The 27,615-nt window shown below is 47.5% G+C and overlaps 1 protein-coding gene across 1 annotated transcript; it reads left to right on the forward strand.

Moving 5' to 3' along the window:
- The first annotated feature begins 537 nt into the window (after positions 1–537).
- On the forward strand, positions 538–26,394 carry FOXN1 (forkhead box N1). The gene is made up of 8 exons (XM_044676270.1): positions 538–660; positions 1,571–2,041; positions 6,492–6,596; positions 9,636–9,766; positions 12,711–12,807; positions 18,879–19,086; positions 20,191–20,697; positions 26,094–26,394. Exons 1-8 carry the CDS (start codon positions 538–540, stop codon positions 26,360–26,362), a joined length of 1,911 nt encoding a protein of 636 aa, XP_044532205.1. The 3' UTR covers positions 26,363–26,394.
- Positions 26,395–27,615: the final 1,221 nt, after the last annotated feature.

The raw sequence follows: 27,615 nt of genomic DNA on the forward strand, positions 1-27,615 counted from the left end.
AGAGACAGAGACAGAAACAGATAGAGACAGACAAAGAGACAGAGAGAAACAGAGACAGAGAGACAGAAACAGAGACAGAGACAAAGAGAGACAGACAGAGAAAGAGAGAGAGACAGAGAAAGAGATAGAGACAGAGACAGACAGAGACAGAGAGAGAGACAAAGAGAAACAGAGAGACAGAGACAGGAAGAGACAGAGAGACAGAAAGAGAGAGAATAAATACAGGATAAATACCAAAACCCTGATGACTTGGAGGCGGTTACTAGCAGATGGGGAGACAAGGGAAAAGGCCCCAGTGGAAGGAGATGCTTGTGAGCTGAGCTCTGGATCTGGGCTGTCAGAGAGGTTCCAGCCAAGAGCCCAAGAATCATGTCCTTGAAGAAGGTCATGAGCCATCGCAGGGCCATGATGAGGAGTCACCTGGCTCCGTGGCGGGATGAAGGCGGGTGAGAGCACCCAGGCTTGCCCATGGTTACCAGAGGGGGGCGGTATTTGGGTCTCATTGCAGCCGACTTTCTCCGAAGCCAGGATTGGGTGATGGTCTCTCTGCTCCAGCAACCCTCTGAGATCCCACTGACCCCTCCAGAGAGCCTCGAGGGAGAGCCCCGAGAAGACCTCATGCAGACCCGCAGGGCCACGGGTTCCCCGACCCCCCAAAGCGTGAGTAGCGGGTGGGCTGGGCTCTGGCCTCTCTGGGAAGAGCTCTCCATGTGCAGTCAGAAGGGTTTGCGCTCACATCCCAGCTCTGTTACCTGTAAGAGCGTGGCGCGTCCTTCCCTCTCTGCAGACTCCCTCAGTAGAATAAGGAGGTTGGGCTCAACGCCTGCTGAGATCTCTTCCAGCTCTGACTCTCTGATTCCACAAGTCCTTTCACCTCAGTTTCCTCATCTGTAAAATGAGAGGGTGGGACTCCATGGCCGGAGGGGTCCTTTCCATGATGGCAATCAGTGAGGATCAGAGGTGGCCATCTGGGCAGCACTTAGCAAAGCAAAGAGCCTTATCCAAATGTTAGCAATTATAATCACATAATTACAGATCCCAGATGTCAGACCTGGAAGGTACCTTAGATGCCATCTGGTCTAAACCCTACATTAGGGTGCGGAGGCCCAGAGAGTCTGTGGCAGGACTGGAATCCAGGTCTTCTGAATCCTAACCTCATATTGCCTCTTAGAGGACCAAAAGCTTCTAAAGAGTAGTCATCAGGGGGCAGCTGGGTAGCTCAGTGGATTGAGAGTCAGACCTAGAGACGGGAGGTCCTGGGTTCAAATCTGGCCTCAGACACTTCCCAGCTGTGTGACCCTGGGCAGGTCACTTAACCTCCATTGCCCCACCTTTACCACTCTTCTGCTTTGGAGCCAATACAGAGTATTGATTCTAAGACAGTAGATAAGGGGGTTATTTAAAAAAATAATAGTCATCATGCCTCCCCTACCCACCTCTGAGCGCCCCAAGGGCAGGGGCTACACCTTCTCCTTCTTCTGTATCCTCAGTGACTCCCACCCTAAAGCTGCCCCCTCCAGGCTGGCCTCCAGAGCAGGAGGCCTCTTCCATCATCTCCTTCCTTTTCCAGGAGAACCCTGGCTTCAGCTGCCCACCGTACCCAGGTGATGTCCAGCCGGAGCCGGAGCCCTCCCTCTCCTCCCACAGCCCCAGCCCTTCCTCCCCGTGCCCTGAGCAGCTCCAGAGTCACTTCCCTGCCGGACCAGGCCAGGCGGCGTTTCGGCTGTCCCCGACGGAGAAGTACCAGGGCTTCGCTTACGAGGACGGCCCCGGGGCCGGGAGCCCAGGACGCTTCCTCAAAGGCAGCCGCGCCCCCTTCCACCCTTACAAGCGGCAGTTCAACGAGGACGTTTTTCTGGAGGCCCACCCGGCCCTCGGCCTGGATGGACACTCCTTCAAGAGCCCCGGGTGCATGGAGACCTTTGAGGAGGTGGCCGGCGCCGGAGACGTCGAGCCGTTCGCCCCCAGCTTCTCGGCAGAGGCCGCCGCCTGGTGCAATGGGCCCCACTACCCAAGCCAGGAGCACAGCCCCCAAATCATGGTGAGTGAGGGACCCCCAGAGCCTTGGGCCTGCAGTCACCCTCTGCCTCCTCCCCAGGTAGCAGCCTACCTGGGGGTGTGAAACCCAGCCTGTGTCTGGTCTACACCTCCTGCCCCATTCCATCCAGGGCAAGTGGGAGCCAGAACGGGTGTAATAAGGAGGGAGGCAGTTCTGCTTAAACTTCCGTCGGTGGCGGCTCCCAGCGGAGCCCAAGGAGGAAGGGAAAGGAAAGGGAGGAATGCCATGGCCGGGTACAGGAAGGTGGGGGCTGACAGGGTAGGGAAGCTGGACAGCTTCCCAGCTCCTCCTGAGTCAGGTCTCTGTGGTGTGGTTCCATTATTTTTTTGTCTGAAGTGTCATGAATCTCCAGCATGTCTGACACACCCTTATGCAAATGTCAGTACAAAAACACATTCCGCAAGCCCAGAAGAAACCATTTTTAGGCTCTCCACATTTATTTGTTTTGGTCATTCATGGCTTGCAATCAGCACCCAGGGAGGAAGCGACCACATCAAGGAGTTCACCCACCCATGGACTCATTGCTGTGCGGGAGAAGAAGGGGGTCTGGGATCGTATCATCCTCTGTTTCACCAGGGAAACAGAAAGCCCTGAAAAGTGGTTTATCCAAGGTAGAATTAGGACTCAAACCCAGCTCCTCTGGGCCACGTTTTCTCATCATTGGCCTCCGTGATCCCTTCCAGCTTCCAAACCAAGGCTCTTCTCACCCCCCCAGCCAAAGGGATTATACAAGAGCAGATCTGTGACGTGAGAACTGACCGAAGCCACTCGAGCCTCCTTCTCAGCTTTCAGGTGCATTCTGGAAGGAGAAAAGGGGGAGATCGACCTGGCCGGCCCCCTTTTTCTAGGAATGATCTCTCATAAGCCATCCCAGACCCCTGAAGCCATCCAGAAGAATCTTCCTGTCCTCCAACCCATGCCACTCCTCTCTATCAAAGTCAAGAGGAGCAAAAGCAAACTAAGGGGGTGGCCAGGTGGCTCAGTGGATAGAGAGCCAGGTCCCAGGTTCAAATCTGGCCTCAGACACATCCCAGTCGTGTGATCACTGAACTCCCGTGGCCTAGCCCTTAACCCTCTTCTGCCCGTGGAACCAATACTTAATATTGATTCCAAGATGGAAGATAAAGACTTCAAACAAACAAAAAAAAAGCAAACTGTGGTCCTAGGCATTCCCTCCTTCTTGCCCGTCCTTCCTGGATCTCCAGGATCTCCCAGATGAGATCGTAGCTCTAGAGCCAGAAGGAACCTCAAAGTTCTAACTTCATTTTAGACCCAAAGAGATAAAGGGATTTATCCAAGGTCATGCAGGGGATTTATCCAAGGTCACACGGGGAGTTCATATGAAACTCGAGTTTTCTGACTCCAAAATAGCTCCTTTTCCATCCTCCCACCATGCATCTGAAGCCTCATTCTCCATATCTGATCCCACATCTTATGGAGGGGATCCGTCCACCAGCAAACCCCCAGAAGCAGTGAGCTGGGAATGGGGACGGGGATCTGGACGGCTAACAGCCAGGGCCCCACTCGAGCTCTCGGCTCCACTCCCCACTCCTAGCTCCCCACCTCTGGGATCCAATCAAGCAAAGAATCCATAAGTATTATTCATTAAATGCCTCCTCTGTAGCAGGCACTGTGGCAGCACCATAGACTGGAATAATGCCTGTTCATAAGGAGTTCCCATTTTAGAGGGGAAACACATACGATATATACACACACATCTAATATATGTATATATAACATATGTATGTACAAATATATACGGAATAAATAGGACACAGAACTGGTCTTTCCTCCTGTCAGGAGGCCTCATGGGACCATAGAGTCATAGATCAGAAGCTGGAAGGAACCTCAGATGAGCAAACAGTTTCCTTATCTGAAAAATGAGGGGTCTAGACGAGATGGCAGGCCATCTCGTCTAGACCCCTCATTTTTCAGATAAGGAAACTGAGGCCCAGGGAATTTAAGCTAGGTTAAATTACAGTAGTTAAGAACAGTAGTCAAGAAGACCTGAGCTCAAATCTGCTCTCTAACATTTATTGTGTGACCTTGGGCAAGTCATTTAATTCCTGTTTGCCTCATTTTTTTCCTCCATAAAATGGGGATAATAATAGCACTTGGGAGTAATTGAGATAAAATTAGCCAAGTGCTTGACACATAGTAGATGCTATATAAATGCTAGCTATTATTGTCAAGTCACTTGCCCAAAGATACTTAAGTAGTAAGCTTTGGGGCAGAATTTGAACCCATGATCTCTAAATCCAGAGTTCTATTCATCATCCTTTGCTTCTTCTCATTTTGAGATCACCATCTATGTGCATTCATTGACCCCTTATGATGTTCTCTGTGCAGTGGATAGAGTGTTGGACCTGGAGTCAAGAAGACTCATCTTCCTGAGCTCAAATCTGGCCTCAGACACTTCCTAGCTGTATGACCCTGGGCAAGTCACTTAACCCTCTTTGCCTCAGTTTCTTCATCTGTCAAATGAGCCAGAGAGGGAAATGGCAAACCACTGCAGTATCTATGACAAGAAAATCTCAAATGGGGTCATGAAGAGTCAGACGTGACTGCAATGACTGAATAGCAAACATTATGTTCCGTGTTTCCAAGGAGCTAATGGGCAAGTAGGAGTCCTTGGCCATATCCTGAGAGTTAAGGACCTAATAAACAGCCTGAAGGCTATAGAAGATGTTAGAGGTGCACCAAGGCAGAGAGAGTTCATGGAGGAAGCGATGCTTCCATTGGGTTCGAAGAGGACAAGCAAGGCAAGCATGGTGGAATGTTTTGGAAGCTTCTGTTTCAGCTTTCCTGAGATCATTTATGGGCTGGGGAAGTGAATGGAGGATGAGAGAAAGGGGAGGAGAGCTAACATTGGATCAGCCCTTCTGCCCATGTCGGTGAGTGGGCAGCCTGGCCTAATCAATGGCGAGCCAGCCTCAGATTCGAGGCTGACCCTTGGCACTTATCGGCGGTGTGACCCTAAGCAAATCCCTTAAATTCCAGACGTTTTTAGCAACTCTCTAGGACATGAAGTAGCTAAGAGGATGCTGGCCTGCTTTGGGAAAGGGAATTCCTTATGCCAATTAAATCACCCCATCTAATTCCCCCCACCTTCCAAAATAGCAACTACCATTTATAGACGTCTTTAGAGTATACAAAGCACTTCATGTACACATTATGTTGTTTGAACCTCACAAGAACCCGGTGACGGACCTCACAGTAGGTCCTCTAGCTAGTGTTGTCCCCGTGTTATCAATGAGGAAACTGAGGTTTGGAAAGTTTAACTAAGTTACTTGCCTATTATCAAACAGCTAATAAGTGTCCAAATCAGGTTTGGAACCCAGGTCCACTTGATGCCAAATCTAGCCCTTCGGTCTTTTTTTTTTCCCTCTAAGACTGAAAGGCAAGGGCTAGGCAAAAGGAGATAAGTGACTTGCCTAGGGTCATATAGCTAGGAAGTATCTGAACCAGATTTGAACCTAGGACCTCTGATCAGTAGTCCTGGCACTCTATTTACTAAGCCAACTAGCTGCCCCCTCTCTATATTCTTCTAAGCAGTTCCCAACTCCTCTGTTAGAATCCTGGAAATATTACCCCTCTGGCTACCCATTGATGTCCTACTCTTGGGATTTCTGGAATCTCTGCTAGAGGGTCAGGGTTAGGGCCTCCTGAATCTAATTCCCCTTCGGGAATCTAAGAAATGGTGCCTTTGTCCTGGTTCCAGGGACCTCCTTGGCCCTTCCTCAGAGATTCTGTCAAGCTCACCAAGCCAGTGCATTTGTGGGCATCTGTGGCCATGACTGACACTGTAGCCTCCCATCTAGGGTAGTGGGAGGATAATGAGCAGTAAGACAGTAAGGAAGGCTTCAGGATGTAATGAAAAGAGCCAGGGCCTGGGAGTTTCTCTATTTCCCCTAGCTGCATGACTTTAGGCAAGCTACCTTCCTCCCTCGGCCCTCCATTTCTTCCTATGTAAAAAGAGGGGGTTGGACTGAATTATACTAAAGAGCAATGCAGCTCTACCATTCTTTGGTTCCATGATTCTCAAAGGCTCCCTCAATTCCCTGACAGCCAGCAGAAGAAAAGTCAGAACCATGAGAGATTAAGGATTTGATGGAGCTTGTTTGGGGGTAAAGCACTGCTCCCCAGCCATGGAACCTTCTTTAGATGTTCTTGGGGATGGAGACAGACCCATGAAGCCTCAGTCATCATAGGATCATAGATTTAGACTTAGAAGAGACTTTAGAAGCCATTAAGTCCAACCCCCCCCCCATTTTACAGATGAGAAAACAAAGTCTCAGAAAGATTGACTGGTCCAGAGTTACCCTAAGTATCTGAGGTAGGATCTGAACCTAGGTCTTTCTCACTGTAAGACCGGTGCCCTGTCCACTAATTCATGCTGCCTCCCAAGTATCTGCTCTGTTTCTTCTTCCAGCATGGGTCAGAAGTCAAACTCAAGCCACCCCCTATGGAGGGCCCACCTGGACTGTATTGTTACCAGCCCCAGCACATGTACTGCTCCTCACAGCCCTTCCACCAGGTAAGCATAAAGGGCAGGGAGAGCAGAGGGGTCTCATTGGGGACTGGGAAACAATATAAACACTGAATTTCAATGTATGGACCAATCAGGAGTTTTACTCTCTTGAGATGCTCCAGGGAGGTTAGGTGATTTATCCAGGAGGTGACCGACAGAGCATGTGGTCCTGGACACACTGCTGGACAAGCTGGCCCTCTTGGCCCTTTCTCAGGCCAACAAAGAAAGCAGCCAGAGTCCCAACCCTCGGCCACCACGTAGCCATTTGGGGGAGGGAATTCTGATCCCAGTAGGGGGACCTTAGGATCCAATTATGAAATCTCAGTTATGGTCTCAGCCTCAGGAGAAGCCAAACCAACAGAACCGGGGGCCTGGGGCATGCGTTCAGGAAAGGAAAAGGTAAAGACAGAGACAGTCTTAGAGAAAGTGGGGGAGGGAGAGGGAGAAACAAGATCCAGGAGCAATTCAATATACTAGCTTAGTGTTCAATAAATGCAAAGGAACAAACTATACCCTTTTTTAAAACAGAAACTACTAGGAAAACTGGAAAGCAGTCAGGCAGAAATTAGGTTTAGACCAGCATCTTACACCATATGCCACAATGAGCTACAATTGCACACCTGATCTAAATATAAAAAGTTATGCTATAAACAAATTAGATAAAAAGGGAAGGACTTACTTCTCACAACTATGGATAGGAGAAGAGTTCTTGACCAAGTAAAGCCCAGCGATAATGATAAAAAGGTACAAAGGACAATTTTTATTACCTAAAATTGAGGGTTGGCAAATAGTAGGATGAAAAGAGGAAAGATGAGAAAGAGAGTGTAGTAAAGTGAGGGGAGCCACATGGTATGATAAAAATAACACCATACACTAATGTGTTCTTATCCTAAATATACCATTTATTCACTGTGGGGTCTCAGGCAAGTCCCTTCTCTCTGGGCCTGTGTTGTCCCCTGTAAAACGAGCAGGTTTAGTGAGACGATCTCTAGTGTTCCTCCCAGCTGATTAGATGCGAGAAGGTCCTCTCATCATTACCAGGACATGTCAGCCAACCTCCTCGGTCTTCTGTTTCCTCATAAAATGAAGGGATTAAAGTTGATGACCTCTTTGGCCCCTTCCAATCCAAATGCTCTGATCTCTTTCTTCATTGCTCCAGTTCCTTCTAATCCATCCTCCTTTCCCAGTTTTTCCCTTGGCCCATTCTCCCTTCCCCCTTGTCTCAAGCTCCACCCCTGATGCCAAGGATGCCAAGTGATTGCCCCACACTGGCATCGTCTGGATGCAGAAAAAGTTTTTAAAAATCCCCACATCGGAGGAGCTCAAACGCTTCCCGGGAGTAGCCGGGCAAGACAGAGCAAGTGATGTACCCTGCACCCATCTCCATCCACCTGCAGACTGGCACAAGGACAAGACTTGCCTGTAGAGCAGGTTTCCTTCCCCAGTTCTCCAGCAGCATTTGCCCCGTTTGCAGTGAAAGCAATAGTGCCAGGTATAGACAAGTAGAGCCATCCCCAACCAAGAGAAAGGGACTGAGAGAAGCCTCAGACCACAGAATGTTTGAGCTGGAAAGAAGGTTTGGATGGAGAAAGGAAGGTGGAGAAGACAGACAGAGCTGCTAAGCAGCTTTTCAGTTGAGGGGAGGGATTTGGGAGCCTCATATGCCTGGGATCGGGATTAAGTTTTTAACAAGGGTTCAGCAATAGCCAGGCACCATCCTAATTGGGCCTCTATCAAGAAGCCTCAGAAAGTCCAGTATCTGCTTTGATTCTAACCCTTGAACCAGATGGCCCCTCCCTGGGCTTTATGGGGCCTGGGGTAGAGGGTGACTCAGCCCTAAGTTCCTTCCAGGTGACCTGAAAAGCTCGAGAGACAGGGAGCACCTTGGGGAGTTGAAGTCTCCCACCCCCCAATAAAAGGCCCGTCCCTGACACTTCACAGCCCTCGCACGCTGCATAAAACCAGCCCCCTCCATCCCCACCCCACGCCTGCCACCACCTCCTGGTGCCGCTGAAACTCATAAAAGGGCTAAGAAACTGATGAATGCCCAGGCCCTTCCACTGCTAATGGCGATGGCCGCACTTCAGGGGCTACTGGCCTCCCCAGGCTCCCCCAAGGCCAGAGAGGTGTGAGCAAGGGCTCAGACCACTGAAGGACAGGGAAGAGAATTTAATAATCTATCCAGGGAAGATAGCAGTTCCCAGGATGCTCCTTGCCATCCACCAGGCCAAGGGTGGACCACGTCCTAGCTGTGTGGTCATAGCCACCAAAGAACATGTGAAGTCAGATCAGCTAGAGGGAGAAGGGGACTGCGCTCGAGCTGGGCACCTAGAATTGGATCCCAAGATGCCCAGTAGAAGAGGGTCAGTCTCCATCCCTGGTGGAACTGAAGAGTGTTGGATTTGGCATCAGAGAACGTGGGGTAGAATGCTGGGAAAATTGTTCCCCCTTGACTGGATCTCAGTTTCTTCATCTATAGATTGAGGAGGTTGGGTTAGAAGAACTCTAAGGTCACTTCTGATCTAAACCTATGATCCCATTCACTCCCCATAAAATTTAGCCATCTTGTGAGCAGAGGGCATCAAGTTAGTGAAAGTAGATGAGTTGGGGGGCGGTAATGTGTGGATCAAATAACAACAAGGATATAAAGAACCCTCACATACATCCCCCCCCCAGTTCTCAGTCAAAGAGTCATAAGTTCCTCAGAGGTGAAACTTCCTAATTTATAAATGGGGAAACTGAGGCACTGGGTGGTTAAATGATGTGTGCAGGATTACATCACAGAGATAACAAGTAAATGAGGTGGAATTTGAACCCATGTCTTTTTGTCTCAAAGTGCTCTATTCACTATACCATCCTGCCTATCTGATGTCATTCTCTCTAAATTTTAGTTCCTGCCTAAATCTTCCCTCAGAGATCAGGCTAAAGGGCTTCTGGGGATGTATCTCTATATTAAGGGACAATCAAGTGGAAGGTCCACTCTCCTAATGGAGAGGCTTGCACCCACCTTAAACCCCACCATGCTGACTTCCTTTCTCTCCACAGTACTCCCCTGGCAATGGCAATTATCCTATGACCTACCTCCCATCCCCACACTATGCCTACCAGAGAATCGTCCCTCAAGCCAGTGTGGAATCTCAGCAACCACTGTTCCCCAAGCCCATCTATTCATACAGGTAACCACACCCGGATTCCTCTCTGGCCTAGGCAAAGGGCCTTCTCTCTCAGTCCCTCCCCTCACCAATTACTGCCCTCTCTCTTGTCTCTCCACACCCACCCATCCTCATCTCCATCCAACTCCTCTGTACTTAAGATGCTGTTACGAGGCAGAAAGGTGGGATGGAAAGAGCCCTAGACTGGGAATCGGGAGAGCCAGAAGGGACTGGCAAGAATATCCACTAGATCTATAGTCTGAGGACCTGGTTTTGACCCTTAACAGCTTATGTGACCATCAGCAACCCATTTCAATATTTCGAGCCTCATCTTGCCCCTTGGCTAAACTTGAGAGCTAGACGGGACTATAAGATCCCTTCCATCCCTGGGTCCCTAAGTGATAGAGACTTGCTTGTGAAGCTGGACAAGTCACGTTCCCTCAAAGGTTTCCAGTTTTCCTACTCTGTAAAAGCAGGGGTTGGACCTATAGGAGGTAGTGCGGGATAGTGGGAAGTGCTGAATTTAGAATTAGAGGGCCTAACCTGTAACACTGCACACATGTGTGCCTTTAGCCAAGTTACCTAACTTTTCAAGGTCTTGGGTCCTCATCTGGAAAATGTTGAGGTTGGCCTAGATGACCCCTGAGCTATATCTATGACTGAGCTCTCTTTCAACACTAATGCCCTGTAAGAACCTTTAATAAGATGTGTTCTTGTTCTCTCTTGTTCTTTCTTTTTCTTTCTTCCTTTCCTTCTTCATTCTCTTTCTCTCTTTTTCCTTCCTTCCTTCCTTCCTTCCTTTCCCTCTTTCTTCTTTATTCTTCCTTCTGACTCTTGATTTTTCCTTCTCATTTTCTTTCTCTTTCTTCCTTTCTTCCTTTATCTTTCTCTTTCTCCCTCTTTTATTTCTTTCTTTCTTCCTTTCCTTCTTTCTTACTCTGTCTTTTTTCTTTCTCACTTTCTCTCTCTCTCTCTCTCTCTGTCTCTCTCTCTCTCTCTCCCTAAAAAAAATACAAACCCATAATAACTATCCTACCTTTGTCCCCTGTCCTCTTCAACCTCCCACCTCCAATACTGACTTCAGTACTCAAATGATGTACAGCTACCTAAAAGGGCAACTTGGGAGGGGAGGAATAAGTTAGATTTCCTGGAATCTCAGAGTTAAAAAGGACCCATTGGTGCCCAAGGGTCCCCATACCATAGGCAGAAATTGATACTTCTTATGGATACGGGCTCTGGTTTTGGTGGCTGTTGGGTATGGGTGATGGAAGAAGGGTACAGAATGGTTCTCTTAACACTCATGACATTTCTTTATTTTTTTTAAACCCTTCCTTTCCATCTTGGAATCAATACTGTGTATTGGTTCTAAGGCAGAAGAGCAATAAGGGCTAGACACTGGGAGTTAAATGATTTGCCCAGGATCACACAGCTAGGAAGTGTCTGAGGTCAGATTTGAGCCTGGAGCCTCCTGTCTCTAATCCTGGCTCTCAATCTTGAGCCACCCAGCTGGCCCTACTCATTACATTTCTGACACTTTCTTCCCTCTGGCAATCAACTTGAACTCAGCTCTACCTTAATGAAAGTTGGTGTAAGAGAAAGACCCAGGAAATCTAGGGACTAATTCCAGTTTTGCATTAACTAGCTATACGACCTTGACCTTGGGCAATTCACTCCACCTCTCTAAGCTTCAGTTTCATCCTCTACCAAGTAGAGAGGATGATAATAATAATACTTGCTCTCCTTATATCATGGAATAATAAATAGTAAAGCGTTATATAAATGCAAGCTATTATTACTACTTTTATTAATAACAGCCTAAGCCAGAAGGTTAGGAAGACCATCTGATGCCCAAAGATCATGGAATGCTCTCTAAAATAAAAATTGCTTCGGAATTATTTGGTGCTTGCCCTGGCACTCTCCCACTAGTGCAAATGAGCAAAAGCTGGTTGGTCATCTAATAACTGCAGGGGTCCTTCAGATTTCTAGCCTCCAAAAAGGCTCAGAACAGAGTTTTTATTGATTTCTTATATTTTGACATTGTCTAGATTTCTCACTTTATCCCTCCCCAACTCCCTTGTAATAAATAATTTTCTCCTTTCACTTTATCCTTACGAGGGAGTGAATGTCAGGGAATGTTTCTCTCTGTTCTCCAGATAAGATAGATGAAGCCCAGAGATGTTGTGACTTGCCCATGGGAACACATCATCAAAGCCACAGAATTGGGATAGATTTCCAAGTCTTTAAAAAAAAATTTAATTTTCTGTCCTAGTGACAACTCTAGAACAGAAGGGCAAGGGCTAGGCAAATGGGATTAAGTGACTTTCCCAGGGTCACACATCTAGGAAGTGTCTGAGGGGAAATTCAAATCCAAGACCTCCCTTCTCCAGGTCTGGCTCTCTACCCACTGAGCCACCTAACTGCCCCTAGATTCCCAAGTCTTCAGATTCCAATGCCTTCAAGCAAGCCTAACATGCCGAATCACAGCTCAATTCAATTCTCTTCATTAAGTAAACATTAATTTTGAGCACTTACTCTCCTGATTCCTAACACCACTAATGCCTTTCCTCTTAGATTCCTTACAATTTACCATATATGTATGTATATATATGCATGTATGTATGTACACATATGTGTGTATGTATATATACATATATATGTATATTCAGTTATTTCCATGTTGTATCCCTTTTAGAATGGAAACCCCTAAAAGGCAAGGACCATAGTTTTACCTCTCTTTGTATCCAGAGCATTTAGCACAATGCCTAACACATAGTAAATGCTTAATGAATGCTGGTTAACTAACTTGTTAGAGTAAGCACAGGAAATAGAGAGGTAAAAATGAAACAGTGCTGGCTTCAAGGAGCTTATATTCTAAGAGAATGCTTATATTAAGTAGGACTCAAGAAGGCTGGGGGAGAGAGGGTGGTGTCAAAGTAGTAGAATTTCAGAGGTCTCTCTCTTCCTTTAGCATCCTTATCTTCATGGCCCTCAAGAACAGCAAAACAGGCAGCCTTCCAGTCAGCGAGATCTACAATTTTATGACGGAACACTTCCCTTATTTCAAGGTAAGCCCAACCATGCATTGCTTGCCTTTGGCATTCCCTAAGCCCAGATTGCCATGAGCTCCATGAGTTTATTCCCCTGAATCAGGAGGTAAGAAACCCAGCACCTTGCCTCAATTATCCAACCTCACCAGTACCAGGAGCTGAGATATGATGGAGGTTTATTAATTTCCATTTCCATCCTCTTCCTCCTTGTCTCCTGGATGATGATCAAATTCCTGATATCATCAAAGATGCCTCTATTAGGTCTTGTTCCAAAGAGAGGTAAGAAAGCTCCAGGCTTTCCCAAATGGAGAGAACAGAGAGGATGAGACACTCAGACTGGACAACATCTAGGTCAGACCTTCACCTTCTTCAGGGGCAGGGAGAAGAGGCCCAAGAAAGGAAAGGTTTTTCCCACAGCCCTCCATCTTCACCTCCCTGAACACAGGACCCTGGCAATTTGGTAGGGAAGGCCATTAAAAGCTTAAGGAATTTGGTTGGGAGGCAGTTGTGAAAGATGCCATGGGATGCCAGGTTAGTAGCACCAATCTCTTTTTTCTGAAAAGAGATAAAGATCTCTCGTGGGTGGCAGGGGTGCAGTCCTGCCTGAAGGCTGGGGCATGGACTTAATGTCTCTAGAGGCTCTTCCAAGACCAGGAACCATGCCTATCCTACCAGACACATGGAGAACTAAGCTTCTACTGTTAGCAAAGGGGCAAAACAAAACCAAACCCAGGTTTTATTCTGTTGGGATGGACAAGATGGGAAAGCAGAGAACAGATAGGACAAATCACCTGCCCTGAATCAAACAGCAAGTGGAATAGAAATTGGACTCATGGTCAAGCCCATGAGCTGCTTTGATGGACAAGCTTCCCTCCCCACCAGCTTGAATCCACAACCCCTCTTTACCACCTGTCTCTCTGATCCAGATACTCCCTAGTTTCTCCCAGAGAGGACCATCCTCAGCCCCATCTCCTACCCACACTAAAATAGAGTAGTGTCTGGGGGGGCTCAGAGCTCTGTCCTGCTCTCTATCACCCATCCCGGGAGAAGGCTAATAGTCTAAGTTCCTCTTTCCAGAATCCTTGCTGGCTTCCTTCTCCCCCATGCCACACATGTTCCCTCCCCCTCATCCCCCCAGAGTCCTGCACCTCAGCTAGGAACTAGGATGCTTTCCCATAAGTGGAGGCAGAAATGCCCTTCCCACCCCTTAGACCAGATGCCCCTGACTCACAGAGTTCCCACCTTTGAGACAAGCCCCCATCCTCCCCCTCCCCCTGCTCTTTCCTGTTCCACAAGGGGGAAATTCCTTTCTCTGGAGAGTCAACACCCAGCTGGGAGTACTTACTTAAGCCTCAGCCCATTTAGGTACAGATTATTCTTGATTCTTTCCTCGATAAAGGGGAAAGTGTAGCATGAATAATGACAATAATAACAAAAGACACCTTTCCATCTGCGATTGTGGAGTTTCTACCCCCCTGCAAGACATTTGCTTTTCTAATGTTTTCAGGTAAATGTTTAAATAAGCACCTGTTGGCTGAGGGGTGAGAGAAGGGGAAGCTGGCCAGAAAATTAACAACAAAATTCAAGAGCCACAGAAATCCCAATTGTCTTGAAGGGAGTCCTTCAGAGATAATACCAGAAAATGCCCAGGAGCTGGCCAGTTCTTATACATACATCTACATGATAAGAGGAATTCTATACCCACTGCCCCCTCCTTGGGGGACCAAGGAGCTGCTTCCCCTCAAAAAAAAAAATCCCATATGCCTCAGTGGTGTAGTGAATAGAAGGGGGCCAGGAAGACTCAACTCTCACTCAGACTAGCTCCTGTGTGACCCTAGATAAATCACTTAATATCTCAGCAATCTAAGTAACTCTTTGAGGAAAAGATGATGACTTGCATTGATGGAGTTTTACTTTGCTATACCAAGGAAATCACAAGTCCATTCCCCTTCCATTTCTTCTCTCAAAGCCCATTCAAGGAACAGGGTTTGAGGAGCAATGGAGCCGTCTACAGCTCAGCACCTCTCTGCTATCCTTCTCCATCTTTCCAGGGGACTTCCCGATCTTCTTCACTCCCTACCCACTCCCTAGAGGCAGTCTTGAACTTGGACCCTCCTGAGAGACGTGCAAATCGCCCCCTCCTTCCTTGTCCATCAGCCTCCTCCAGGCAGCCCAGAGCTAGCTAGCTCCCCACCCTGACTACCATCCTGTCTCTTCCTCCTCCTCCTCCCCTCCTTCCCCCAGCCCTTCCCTCCCAGCCCATCTTCCTGGCTTAATTATTTTTACTAGGAGACATGTAATCCCTGTTTTATAGGGTTGGAAATAGAAGAGGTTAGACTGCTTTTTTTTTTCATGCCATTTGTTGTTCTTAGCCAGTTACATCACTCTCTGCTACAGTTTACCTTTGACTTAAGGGAGAAAACATCTTTCAGACTGGGGATGGGAAAATCAGAGGGCTCTAGCTCCAGAGCTACAAGGGACCTCAGAGGCTGTCTAGTCCAGCCCCCTTCATTTTACAGAGGAGGAAACCAAGGCCCAAACAGGCAGTGAATTTCAGGGGCCATCTAGACATGCTCTCTCATTTTACAAATGAGAAAAATAAGGGCCAGGGACTCCCTGAAGGTCAGAGGAAAGATTTAAACCCAAGCCCTCGGACACCTGCCTCACACTGTGTCCCCAGTCCAGATGGGCAAAGGCAGAGCAAGATGGTGGAAGGTGGGGGCAGCCAAGGATGTTCAGGTCAATTTCCACAAGGCAACCTTGTCAAGAAAGATATGTTGGGCAAGTGCCTCATCAGTTCAAGAAGCCAAGCATTCCCTTCTACATCAGTCCTACTAGCTGGGGTAGAGGATACACTGGCATGAGTTATCCATAGGACTTCAGCTTCCTTCTGAAGGACGGAAGACAGGGACAAAAGAGGGTGAGCAAATGGCTGGGAGGAAAAGGCCTCCATATTCCTGGCCAAAATGCCATAAGACAAAACATGATGCTATAGAAAAGAGAATTAGAAGGGGAGGGAGGGGAGTCAAAGGACCTGAGTGTGAATTCTGGCTCTACTAATTACTGAATTTGTGTGACCAAATAACTCTCCCCTCTCTAGAGTCAGTTTTCCTGGCTAGAAAATGGCTAGATGATCTCTAAGGTTCCTTCTTGTCCTACATCTATGATCCCATGATTTTACAATACATAACATGGCATGGTTGGTCTAAGTCACAGATTCTTTATCTTTTTGGATGTCATGGGCCCCTTGGGCAATCTGGTGAAGCCTAGGAACCCCCTTTCCAGAATAATTTTTTATAATTAAATAAAATAATAAAGCTCACTTAGAGGCCAGGGAAAATAAAGATGTAATTTTTCCCATCCAAGTTTAGGGGACCCCCAAAAGCGATTCATGAACCTTCTGTGGGGGAGGATCCCAGGTGTAGGACTTCTGCCCTAGATACCCTCTACGATCCCTTACCAGCTCTAAGAAATTTCCTTAATGTTCCTTTTCTCCACACATCCACCCTCCCCATCCCAGAGAAATGGCTCCATACGAAGTCAACCCAAGGGTAGCCCACTGTTTGACCCCAGTTCCATCCTTACCACCAATATTTTTTTGTACACGGTGGTTCCCCATGACTGGTAGGTCAGAGGGGAAAGGGGCGAGAAGATATGGTGGAACAGTGAGAAAAGACAGAAAGCTTGTTAGGTCGGGGAGGGGATGAATTCGTGCAAGCGAGACAGACTAACCAGCCAGGGAGATGCTTTTTACCCTGCGGTTGTTTTCCAGATGGTCTATCTCTGGGGTCAGGGGGTGGCAAGAGGAGAAAGTGAACCAGAGGGGGGAAAGCTAGGTGGCTCAGTGGTAGGAGACCCAGGCCTGGAGATGGAAGGTCCTGGGTTTAGATCTGGCCTCAGACACTTCCCAGCCGTGTGACCCTGGGCAAGTCACTTAACCCCCACTGCCCACTCTTCTGCTTTGGAGCCAATACATAGTATTGATTCCAAGAGTTTAAAAAACAAACATGAATCAGGGATGCCCTGAGCGGAAGATGCCAGGGGATGGATACGTCTCTCTTCATGCCAGGGACTCGGCAGGTCACTCCACATAATTGTTGGCTCCAACCATCCCTTCTCCAAACAGGAAGAGCCGGGGCCCCCAGCAAAGGGACTGGGGGTGGAGAACTGCCCAGGCATCCCCCTTGTCACCAGTTTATGGGACTGTAAAAGGGCCCATTAACGCACTAACCACCTTCCGGATGGCTAATTGATGATTCTACAAGGGGCCAGTCATATGGGGGGCTGAGGATAAGTACCTGGTAGCTTAATCGGCTTCCCAGCATCCTCTTCCCCTTTCCCTAAGGATTTCTGAACGGCGCCTCAGCCAGAACCCGGCCCCTGCTGGGCATGTTCATGGACCGATTCTTAGCTCCTTTCCTAAACACCATCGGGCCCCCCAAAGGATCCCAGAGCCCCCCCGGGGCCTTCTGGGGTTCCTCTGGGCCAGCCCTGCACCTCTGGACAGCTCAGTCCCCCCTCCAACTCTGGCACCTGGCTGAGGAACCCAGAAAGACCGAGCCCTAACAACACCCCCGCCTCCACCGGCCCAGGAAAGCAGCCCAGAGCGGCCGTGCCAACCTGGAACACGCAGCAAAGGAGGCTGCTGGCCTGGTTCACTCTTGCTTTGATTGGGAATGATTAAGCCCTCATGTTCTCCCCTGGAGCTAGGAGGGAGTGGTGAGTCCTCATTAAGCAGAAACTACTGAGGGTGAGGACAAAGTGGGGGGCGGGACCCAGGCTAGAGGAGGCCTGGGGGAGACGGAAGGCCGCCCAACCTCCAGGGCCCTCTCTCTGAGGCTGCTCTCTGGGGACCCTACCCAGGCAGCCCCCTTCCTCCCAGGGAGCGCCTGAGCAAGAAAGGGAAACTGAGGCCAGGAAGCCCTGGCCCCTCCCCACCCCCCCAACACACCCACCACCTCTCCCTCTCCCTCTCCCCACAATGAGTCAGCCTAATGGTTTTTACAGGCCCCCGTGTGCCCAATTATGACTCTGGTGACATGACAAGACATAATGGGTGTTTATTCTGCTGGCAGGGGCACCCGGCCTCCTTGTTTGCCTCAGTTTGGGAGAGGGGAAACACACACACACACACACACACACACACACTGGCTCACAGATACTCACAGAAGCTGGGGGAGGAGACACAAAAACAGATTCACACAAACTCTTCCATAGATTCACACATGATGGGGGGAGTGAAAAAAGGGATTCTGATGTCCCAGATTAAAGTTTTGTCATTCAATAGCTGCAAAGACTTGGAATGAGTCACCTCCACCTCTGTGGGCCTCCGTTTCCTCCTCTGTAAAATAAAAGCAAGGGGGCAGCTGAGTGGCTCAGGGGATGGAGAGCCAGCCCTAGAGATGAGAGGTCTTGGGTTCAAATCTGGTCTCAGACACTTCCTAGCTGTGTGATCCTGGGCAAGTCACTTGACCCCCATTGCCTAACCTTTACCATTCTTCTGCCTTCTAAGATGGAAGGTGAGGGTTTAAATTAATTAATTAATTGGTTGAGTCATTGATTGATTAATTAAATAAAATAAAAGCAAGCCGGCCTCTGAAATCCCCTCCAGTTCTAGCCCTGTGGCAGATTGACTAGGACTCCAGCTAGAGTAAATTATCTCCTGGGGTAGTTCCATGGTGCCCAACCTGAAGTCAGGAAGACTCATCTTCTTGAGTTCAAATTTGACCTCAGGCTCTCACTAGCTGGGTGACCCTGGGCAAGTCCCTTAACCCTGTCTGCCTCAGTTTCCTCATCTATAAAATGAGGTGGAGAAGAAGATGGCAAACCACTGGAGTTATCTTCACCAAGAAATCCCCAAATGAAGTCAGGAAGAGTCAGACATGACAGAAACAATAAGAAAACTACACAGTTGTCCAGGAAGTTCGGCATTAGGTGGAGGAGGAGGAGGAGGAGGAGGAAGAGAAGGAGGAGGAGGAGGAAGGGGGCTGCCCGTGGTGACTTTTCTGGGGTGCCCTTCAGGCCCTAGAAAGGTTACAGCTGGGAAGTTTGCAGTGATTCCTTCTGTTTCTTCCCCTTGGCTTTAACAGACAGCCCCAGATGGCTGGAAGAATTCCGTCCGCCACAACCTATCCCTCAACAAGTGCTTTGAGAAGGTAGAGAACAAATCGGGCAGCTCGTCCCGCAAGGGCTGCCTGTGGGCCCTCAACCCAGCCAAGATCGACAAGATGCAGGAAGAACTCCAGAAGTGGAAAAGGAAAGACCCCATTGCAGTGCGGAAGAGCATGGCCAAGCCAGGTGAATCTGGGGCAGCAGAAGAGAAGACTGACAGCTGGAAGGGGCTGAGGAGTGGAGAAGGAGGCTAAGTGATGGGAACAGAGGCTAAATGGTGGGAATGGAGGCTAAATGGTGGGAATGGAGGCTGAGTGATGGGGATGGAGGCTGAGTGGTGGGAATGGAGAGTCTGATGAAAATGAAGGCTGAGTGATGAGGAGGGAAGCTACATGAGGGGAATGGAGCCTGAGTGTTGGAAATGGAGAGTCTGATGAAAATGGAGGCTGAATGGTAGGAATGGAGAGTCTAAGTGATGTAATTGAAGGTTGAGTGATGGATATGGAGGCTGAGTGATGAAAATGGAGGATAAGTGATGAGGTGGAGGCTGAATGCTGAGGCTTTAAGGGCTTGATTGATGGGATTGGAAGCTAAAGTTTAAAGATGGGAGGGAATTAATGAGAATGGAGTAAGGGCTGAGTGATGGAAGTGAAGGTTGAATGATAAAGACGATAGAGGCTTAATGATGGGGATGGAGGCTGCAGTATGAGGACTGCAATGGGAATGTAATGGGAATGGGTGTTGAGCAACTGAATGAAGCTGGAGTGTTTAATGTTGAGAATGGAGGAAAAGTAATGGAGATAGGGGTCATGTGATGGGGATGAGGGTTGAGCACTAGGTAGGAGGGCTACAGAATGAAGGCTTGGAGAAAGCAAAGGAAATGGAGGCTAAGGAACTAGGATGAGATGAAGTGGAGGGAGCTGATAGCTAAATTCCAGGAACCTGGGGGCAGCTGAGTGGCTCCATGGATTGAGTCAGACCCAGAGACAGGGGGTCCTGGGTTCAAATCTGATCTCAGTCACTTCCCAGCTGTGTGACCCTGGGCAAGTCACTTCACCCCCATTGCCTTGCCCTTACCACTCTTCTGCCTTAGAACCAATACCCAGTACTGATTCTAAGACAGAAGATAAGGGTTTAAATAAATAAATAAAAAGTTATAAAATAAATAAATGAATTCCAGGAAGCAGAGTTCGAGGTTAGACATGGGAGCTCAGTGGCAGATATGAACAGAGCTGAGGGATGGCCAGATCAGGGCTTAATGGGTTTCTCTCTTTATATCGGCTTTTCCAGAAGAACTAGACACACTCATCGGTGACAAGAGTGAGAAACTTCGGTCTCCTCTAATGCCCTGCCCACCCCAGGGGCTGACCAGCTCAGGTCCTGCCAGACCAATGGCATTGTGTGACCCAACCAACCCCACTGCTGTCCCCCAGTCCCTCCACTCACTCCATCCGGCACCGGGCCCCATCCACGCCAAGAACCCCATGACAGGCCTACTCGGAGGACACCCTCCCTCCTGCTATCCGCAGAGTTACCCACACCTCTCACCAGGCTTGGCCCAACCGGGGGTCCCACAAACCCTCTTCCCGCCTTCAGAAGGGCATGGCGAGCTCCAGGCCCAGTCAGGCACGCCTCAGGACTCTCCCTTGCCTGCCCACACTCCACCCAGCCATGGCATGAAGATGTTATCCGAACCCTCCCCAGCCAGAACGATGCAGGACACCCTCATGCCAGAGGGAGACCTCAGCACCGACATTGACACCATCAATCCCTCCCTCACTGACTTTGACTTCCAGGGTAAGCATCAGCCCTTCCCCAAAGAAACCATGACTGGGGAGCCCAGAGTAGGGGGGGGGGGCTCTGCTGCTAGAAGAAGAGAAGGTTCAGGGATCTCCAAATGAGATCTTTTTCCCCCAAGGGTTCTCTGGGCAAAGCACAGCTATTTAACAAATATTTACGAGCTTCCTGCTGTGTGCAGGGAAGGTGCTAGAGCCGGTGGGAGGACAGGACACACGCACACAAATAACCACGATACTATCGTGGGGCCTAAAAGAAAGACCCAAGACAGTCACTGCTAAAAGATCGCTCTACTGCCACACAAGAGAAATGCTCAGAGAGTGACATCTCTGAGTTTAAATAAGCTCAACCCATTTTTTCTTTTCTTTTTTTTCTTTTAAACTTTTAACTCCTAGAGCAGTGAAGGTGGCTCAGCAGATAGAGCACCAGGCCTAGAGACAGGAGGGTCCTGGGTTCAAATCTGACCTCGGATACTTCCTAGCTCGGTGACCCAAGACCAGTTACTTAACCCCAACTGCTGCCTAGCCTTTACCACTCTTCTATCTTGGAATCCATATTTAGTATTGATTCTAAGATGGAAGTTAAGGGTTTTAATAATTATTATTAAATTTTTCAAATAATAATAATTAATTTAAAAAAAAAACTCTTACCTCCTGTCTCAGAATCAATGCTGAGTATGGGTTCCAAGACAGAAGAGTGGTGAAGGACTAGACAATGGGGGTTAAGTGACTTGTCCAGGGTCATACAGCTAGGAAGTGTCTGAGATTAGATTTGAACCCAGGACTTCCTGCCTCTGAGCTTGGCCCTCAATCCACTGAGCCACCCAGCTGCCTCTTTGAGGCCATGTTTTAACTCATGAGGATAAGCCTTCCTGATTTCAGACTTTTTGCTCTATCCACTGTGCAACCTAGCTATGTGAATATATATGAATATAGATATAAATGCATATATACATATGTGTGTATATATACATATATTCTATTCTGAAGATGTGTGCATATTATATATCCATGTAAATATATGTGTATATCTTCCATATACACATTTACAGATATCCACACATATACATGCATATATACATACATGTTTATCTGAAGATATGTTTGTATGCATAAAACACACATGTATATTTTATGCACATGCACACATATACCTGTATGTGTGTTTATCTGGATTGTGTTTATATGCATGTGTATTTTGTGCGTGTATACATGTATGATTATCTGGAGGTATGTATATTATATATCTATATAACTACATGTATCTATCCTATAAATATATATATATATATATAATATTTACACACACACATATAGCTTCAGTTAAAGAGATATCATTAGATCTTTACCAAGCTATATGGCCAAGACAATTAAAGCAGGAGAGAGGTGAGAGATAATAGAGGTAATTAATTATAGTTAAGAAACAAACCTGATCCAGAGTCCAGAGCGTTTTCCCACAGAAAGGGATTGTTATGTACTTTGCTTTCCCAGCAGTCCCAGGATTGCTTAATACCAAGATGGCAGCACTCAGGTTCAAAGGGAGCCACTTCAGTGTGAAAGAGAGCAAAGGAGGATAAGAGAGGGCTAGGGGAGGGCCCAAGGGGCGAAGGTCCTCCCTGCTGCTGAGGGAAGGTCTCCCCAGAGGCCGCGGCGTTTGGGCTGGACCCTGAAGAGCTGGCACAGATTCTGCAGAGGCAGAGAGGAGTCCCTTGTCTCAGGAGGCCTCTGGGGGTAGGCGGTAGTGGCTTGCGCAGACACTGTAGCTAATCATATATATACAATATCCACTGTTTGTAACCCCCGACTTCTGCAAAGACAGGAGGGATGGCCCTAATTTTTCAAAGATCACCAACGATGGTTCAAGAATCACATCCACTAATTCTTTCAGACTTGTATGAAGCGGTTTGCCCAGACCTGATGGTGAAAACCAACTGGGGGAGTAGGGAAGGAAGCTTATAGGCTCAGTGGACAGAGAGCCAGGTCTGGAGACAGGAGATCTTGGGTTCAAATCTGGTCTTAGATATTTCCTAGCTGTGTGAAAAATTTCAGCTGCCACTACCCTACCATTCTTCTGCTTTGGAACCAATACTTATTGATTCTAAGATGGAAATTAAGAGGTTTTTTAAATTAATAATAACAATTGGAGAGGCTAAAGTCATCTTTTTATTTCCATTGGTTTTCATAAGCCTTGTGAATTATTTCTAGTCTGATGATCCTTCTCTCCTTAGTAAAGCAGTGGGGTGGGGGAAATATATATATATATATATATATGAGTTAGGTCTGTCTTTTCTCCATCGCCCCTTATCATCATCATCATTATTGTCCCATCCACCCTGAGGAAGCTTCAGACATGGTATAGTAAATCAGGACTTGGAGTCAGGAATGTACTTGGGTTCAAATCCTAGCTCATACATTTAATAGCTGTGTGTCCTTAGGGCCTCCATTACCTTATCTGTAAAAATTAAAAGGTTAAACTCAACGGCATTCCTTCCACCTCTAGATATACTGTTAGTCCATCCATCAATCCAGAGGCATTTTTTAAAACCCTTACCTTCTGTCTTGGAATCACTATTAAGTAGTGATTTGAACCCAGGATTTCCTGTCTCCAGATCTGACATTCTATCCACTGTGATACCTAGCCGCCTCTCTCCATTACCTTTTTTTTAAAATTCTGATCTTCTGTCTTAGAATCAAGACTGTGTATCAGTTGCAAGGTAGAAGAGCAGTAAAGGCTAGGCAATGGGGGTCAAGTGACTTGCCCAGGGTAACACAGCTGGGAAGTGTCTAGACCAGATTTGAACCCAGGTCCTCCCAATTCCAGGCCTGGCACTCTATTCACTATGCCACCTAGCTTCTCTTGAACTGAATCTTTTTTTTTATTTTTGTTATTCCCCAATTATGGGTCAATATAATTTTTAAATATTTGTTTTCTGGCATTTTACAGTCCATATTCTCTTCCTCCTTCCCATCTCTCTCAAGAAGGTAGGTAATATGATTTGGACTGTAATATATTATCATATAATACATATTGCCGTGGTTATCATCCTTAAAGAAAGTCTGAGAAGCTTCAGAAAGCTCTCCCTCTAAAGGAGGAACACAGTCCCTGCTGTCACACAATTTCTCTATATGATAAAGAGATTCTGTTCCCACCCTCAGGAAGCCAAGAGAGGAGACAAGACTCCTGTCTTCCAGAAAATGGGATTTGGAATCCAGAGGACCTGGGTTCAAATCTCCATGTGACTTTGAGCATATCACTCTAGACCTCAGTTTCCCCTCTACTCCCATTCCGGGGCTTCAGTTTCTTCATCTATAAAAGGTGCTCCCTTCCAGCTATGATATTCAGTAATCCTTTATCTTTCCATTAGAATAGGAAATAGTAGGAAAAGTCTTCAAAACTTCCAAAACAGTCTTCCAGATGCTCTATTTTTAACAGACAGACAGGACTTGCACACAAGCCCCCAGACAGGGCAAGGATTGAATGAGGTGACAATAGCTGAGCAGGGCTAACTTTCATCAGCCTGCTCTGCTGTGGGAATTATCTAAAGCCCAGAAAGTTCTGCCTCCTAAGGGAGTTAATTTCCACACAGATGAAATTCATAGAGCATCTCTGTTGGGGTCTCTTAGCCCACAGGATTAAGGGGGAATGTCAGAAACTTGCTTAGGATCTAAGGGGTGTGGGAACTGGCCATTAGAATTCACTTGGGGAGGGGGGGCAACTGGGTAGCTCAGTGGATTGAGAGCCAGGCCTAGAGACGGGAGGCCCTGGGTTCAAATTAGACCTCAGACGCTTCCCAGCTGTGTGACCCTGGGCAAGTCACTTAACCCCCATTGCCTAGCCCTCACCACTCTTCTGCCTTGGAGCCAATACACTCCAAGACGGAAGGTAAGGGTTGAAAGAAAAAAAGAATTCACTCGGGATAGTTTGCAAAAAGGGGCATCTTGGCTTAGATAGAGATGTCAAGTTCAAACAGAAAAGAGGCCCACTAAACCATATAAAATGGACAGTCAGGTGACAGTGGCTAGAACTAGAAAGAGAAACGGGCTTGGAGCCAGGAAGACACATCTTCCTAGGTTCAAATCTGGCCTCAGATACTTACTAGCCATATGACTCTGGGCAAGTCATTTATCCCTGTTTGCCTCAGTTTCCTCATTTGTCAAATGACCCGGTGAAGGAAATGGACAAACCACTCAAGTATCTTTGCCAAGAAAACCCCAAATAGCATCAAGAATTATAGGGCAAAGGGTTGGATGAAAAACCATACATATTCACTTAGAAAACCACACAGTAATATCATCTCTGTTTTATTGTATTTATTGTAATACTTCCCAATTACAATTTACTCTGATTCTTGCTGTATTCAGAGGTGTAGGCAGAAATACAGCCTGTGGACAAATATTTGACGCCTCCAATATAATGCATGGAGGACTTGATTTGGAGCAGTAAAACTGGGGTTGAATTCTGTCTCTCATATCAATTGTGTAACCGTAGTCAAGTCACTGAGACTCAGTGTCCTTAGTAGTAAAGTGGAGCTAATATTTGTGTTAAGGCATTTTTTTTAATGACCCTTACCTTCTGCCTTATTGGTTCTAAGGCAGAAGAGTGGTAAGGGCTGGGCAATGGGGGTTCATTAATGGTGGGGAAGATTCAAACCTTGGACCTCACGTCTCTAGGCCTGGCTAAAATCCACTGAGCTACCCAACCTTGAAATATTTTTATACTTCAAAATAGAAGGCCTTTTGTGGAATCAGGAAGATTTTGGCACTTACCCATGAGACCCTGGACAAGTCACTTACTTTTCAGTGCCCGTGTACTGTAACTGTCCAACATTTAAAGTTATATAGCCCCAGTTGGTGACAGGCACTGCTAGGGAGAGTTTTCCCACCTGGAGTTCCCCTAATCCATGAAATCACAACTCTAAAACCCTTCCCCAAAAAAAGAGAATGAAAAAACGAGATAATCCACAAGATAATGGCTACTGCAGATGAGTTAAAGTTTCTCAGCCAGTGGAACCCAGTAGAAATCTCTCTAGAGCCCTTAGCTAATATTTATACAGGGCTCTCAGGTCAGAAAAGCAACATGCATATATGTGATCATGTAATACTCACAACAACCCTGGGAGGTCAGTGCTAATATTATTCCCATTTTCCAGAGGAGTGAGCGTCAGGAAGACAGTGATTTGTACAAGGTCACCTTGTTATTGTTAGATTTAGAGAATACAGAGTATGGATGGGGGTGAGGAAGGTGGCAAGTAAAGACAAAAAGCCAATGAGGGGCTTTCCCGCTCCCCAATTTTTTTGACTGGACCTCCATTGCCCAGGTATAGGGAGCCCCACCTTGAGAAATTTCCTTTCCCAAACGGCTCTGTAATATAGAGTTTTGTTATTCCTCCTTTCTAGGAAATCTCTGGGAAGAATTGAAGGATGATAGCCTGGCCCTAGACCCCCTGGTGCTGGTCACATCATCCCCGGCACCATCCCACTGCTACCCCTCCCACTGCCTGGCGGGGTCCGGAGGCAATACCAATGAGCTAAGCCTACCGGGCAATGGCACCTCCAGCGGACTGAGTGACCTGCACCTCACTACCTTCTACTCGGCCTTAATGGACCTGGACCCAGTGGCCCCAGCGTACCTGAACTCCAGCTCCAAGCCCATGGGCCTAGTGTGAGCCATGCAGAGGCCATGGCCCGTCCTCCAGATGACCAGCATGCCCCAGGAGCCACGTCCCGAGTGTCCTCCTCTCTGTCTGAAGAGAAGCAGCGACCACTGACCGCAGATCCATCCATCGCCTTTCCTCCTAGGAAGGAAAGGAAAAAGGCTCCTCCCTCTCCAAAAAAAAAAAGGGGGGAAACCCTAAAAAAAAAACAAAAAAAACAAAAAAACATGACTTTGCTAACTTGATTTTTAGGAGAAAGGCCTGGGGGCCGGAGGGCCCGTCCCTGCCTTCTCTGGCCCTCCTCTGCCACCGCCGACCCTAACCTCAAACATTTCTGCCGCCTCTGACTTAAGGTCCAGAGAGCCAACACCCCCTTCTCCGAAAATTATTTCACCTCTCGGGGCCCCAAGGAACTTTCTAAGACTCTTGAGTTTCAAATCAGGGGCCCACCTACACGGGGGGGGGGTTCTTCACTGAACCCCCTGTTCATAGCACAGTTCTGGTCAAAAGCGCCCCCACACACAACTCTGGAGATTACATGCACAGACACAATATAGGTTCCAATATTCAGTGGATCCATGATCTCATTCATTCAGGTAATCTATTAACCAGTGAAGAGTTAACAAAACCATGGGAGCACACATGCACATCACACGATGTCTGACAACATGGCACATACATGTACATCTAGCATGCATGTGTCAGCATTATGTGTGCCTCACATGGAATACACACAACTATATGTATGCTTGAATAGCCAGTGGCTCTGCGATTTCATCCATGTCGGTGCTCTAGAGGTCCACCAGCGGAGGCTATGCCAAACCTTTTGTCACTCCTCTTCAGAGCCAAGAAGCACGACATGAGAACATCATGTGTGTGCATTGTGACATGCAACCCATGTATCGTGTTTCTGAAGGCAGACTTGGGTGCTTATGTGTCCCATATGAAGGTATGCATTAAGCATATTAAGCACCTACTATGTGCCAGGCACTGTGCCAAGTTCTTGGATACATGCTATCTACAAGGTATATGGCTAATATAGACACACATGTATATGCCAGCAACTAGATATATATACATACATGTACATCTGTGTATGTATGCAGCAGGCTTTGACTTGGTATGTAGGTTATATATAGACATATACATGTGTATATATATATGTGGGAGAGAGAGCGGGAGGGTGAGAGAGGAGAGAGAGAGAGAGAAAGAGAGAGAGAGAGAGAGAGAGAGAGAGAGAGAGAGAGAGAGAGAGAGAGAAAAGA

Source organism: Gracilinanus agilis, chromosome 4, assembly GCF_016433145.1.
Source record: "Gracilinanus agilis isolate LMUSP501 chromosome 4, AgileGrace, whole genome shotgun sequence".
NCBI lineage: Eukaryota > Metazoa > Chordata > Mammalia > Didelphimorphia > Didelphidae > Gracilinanus > Gracilinanus agilis.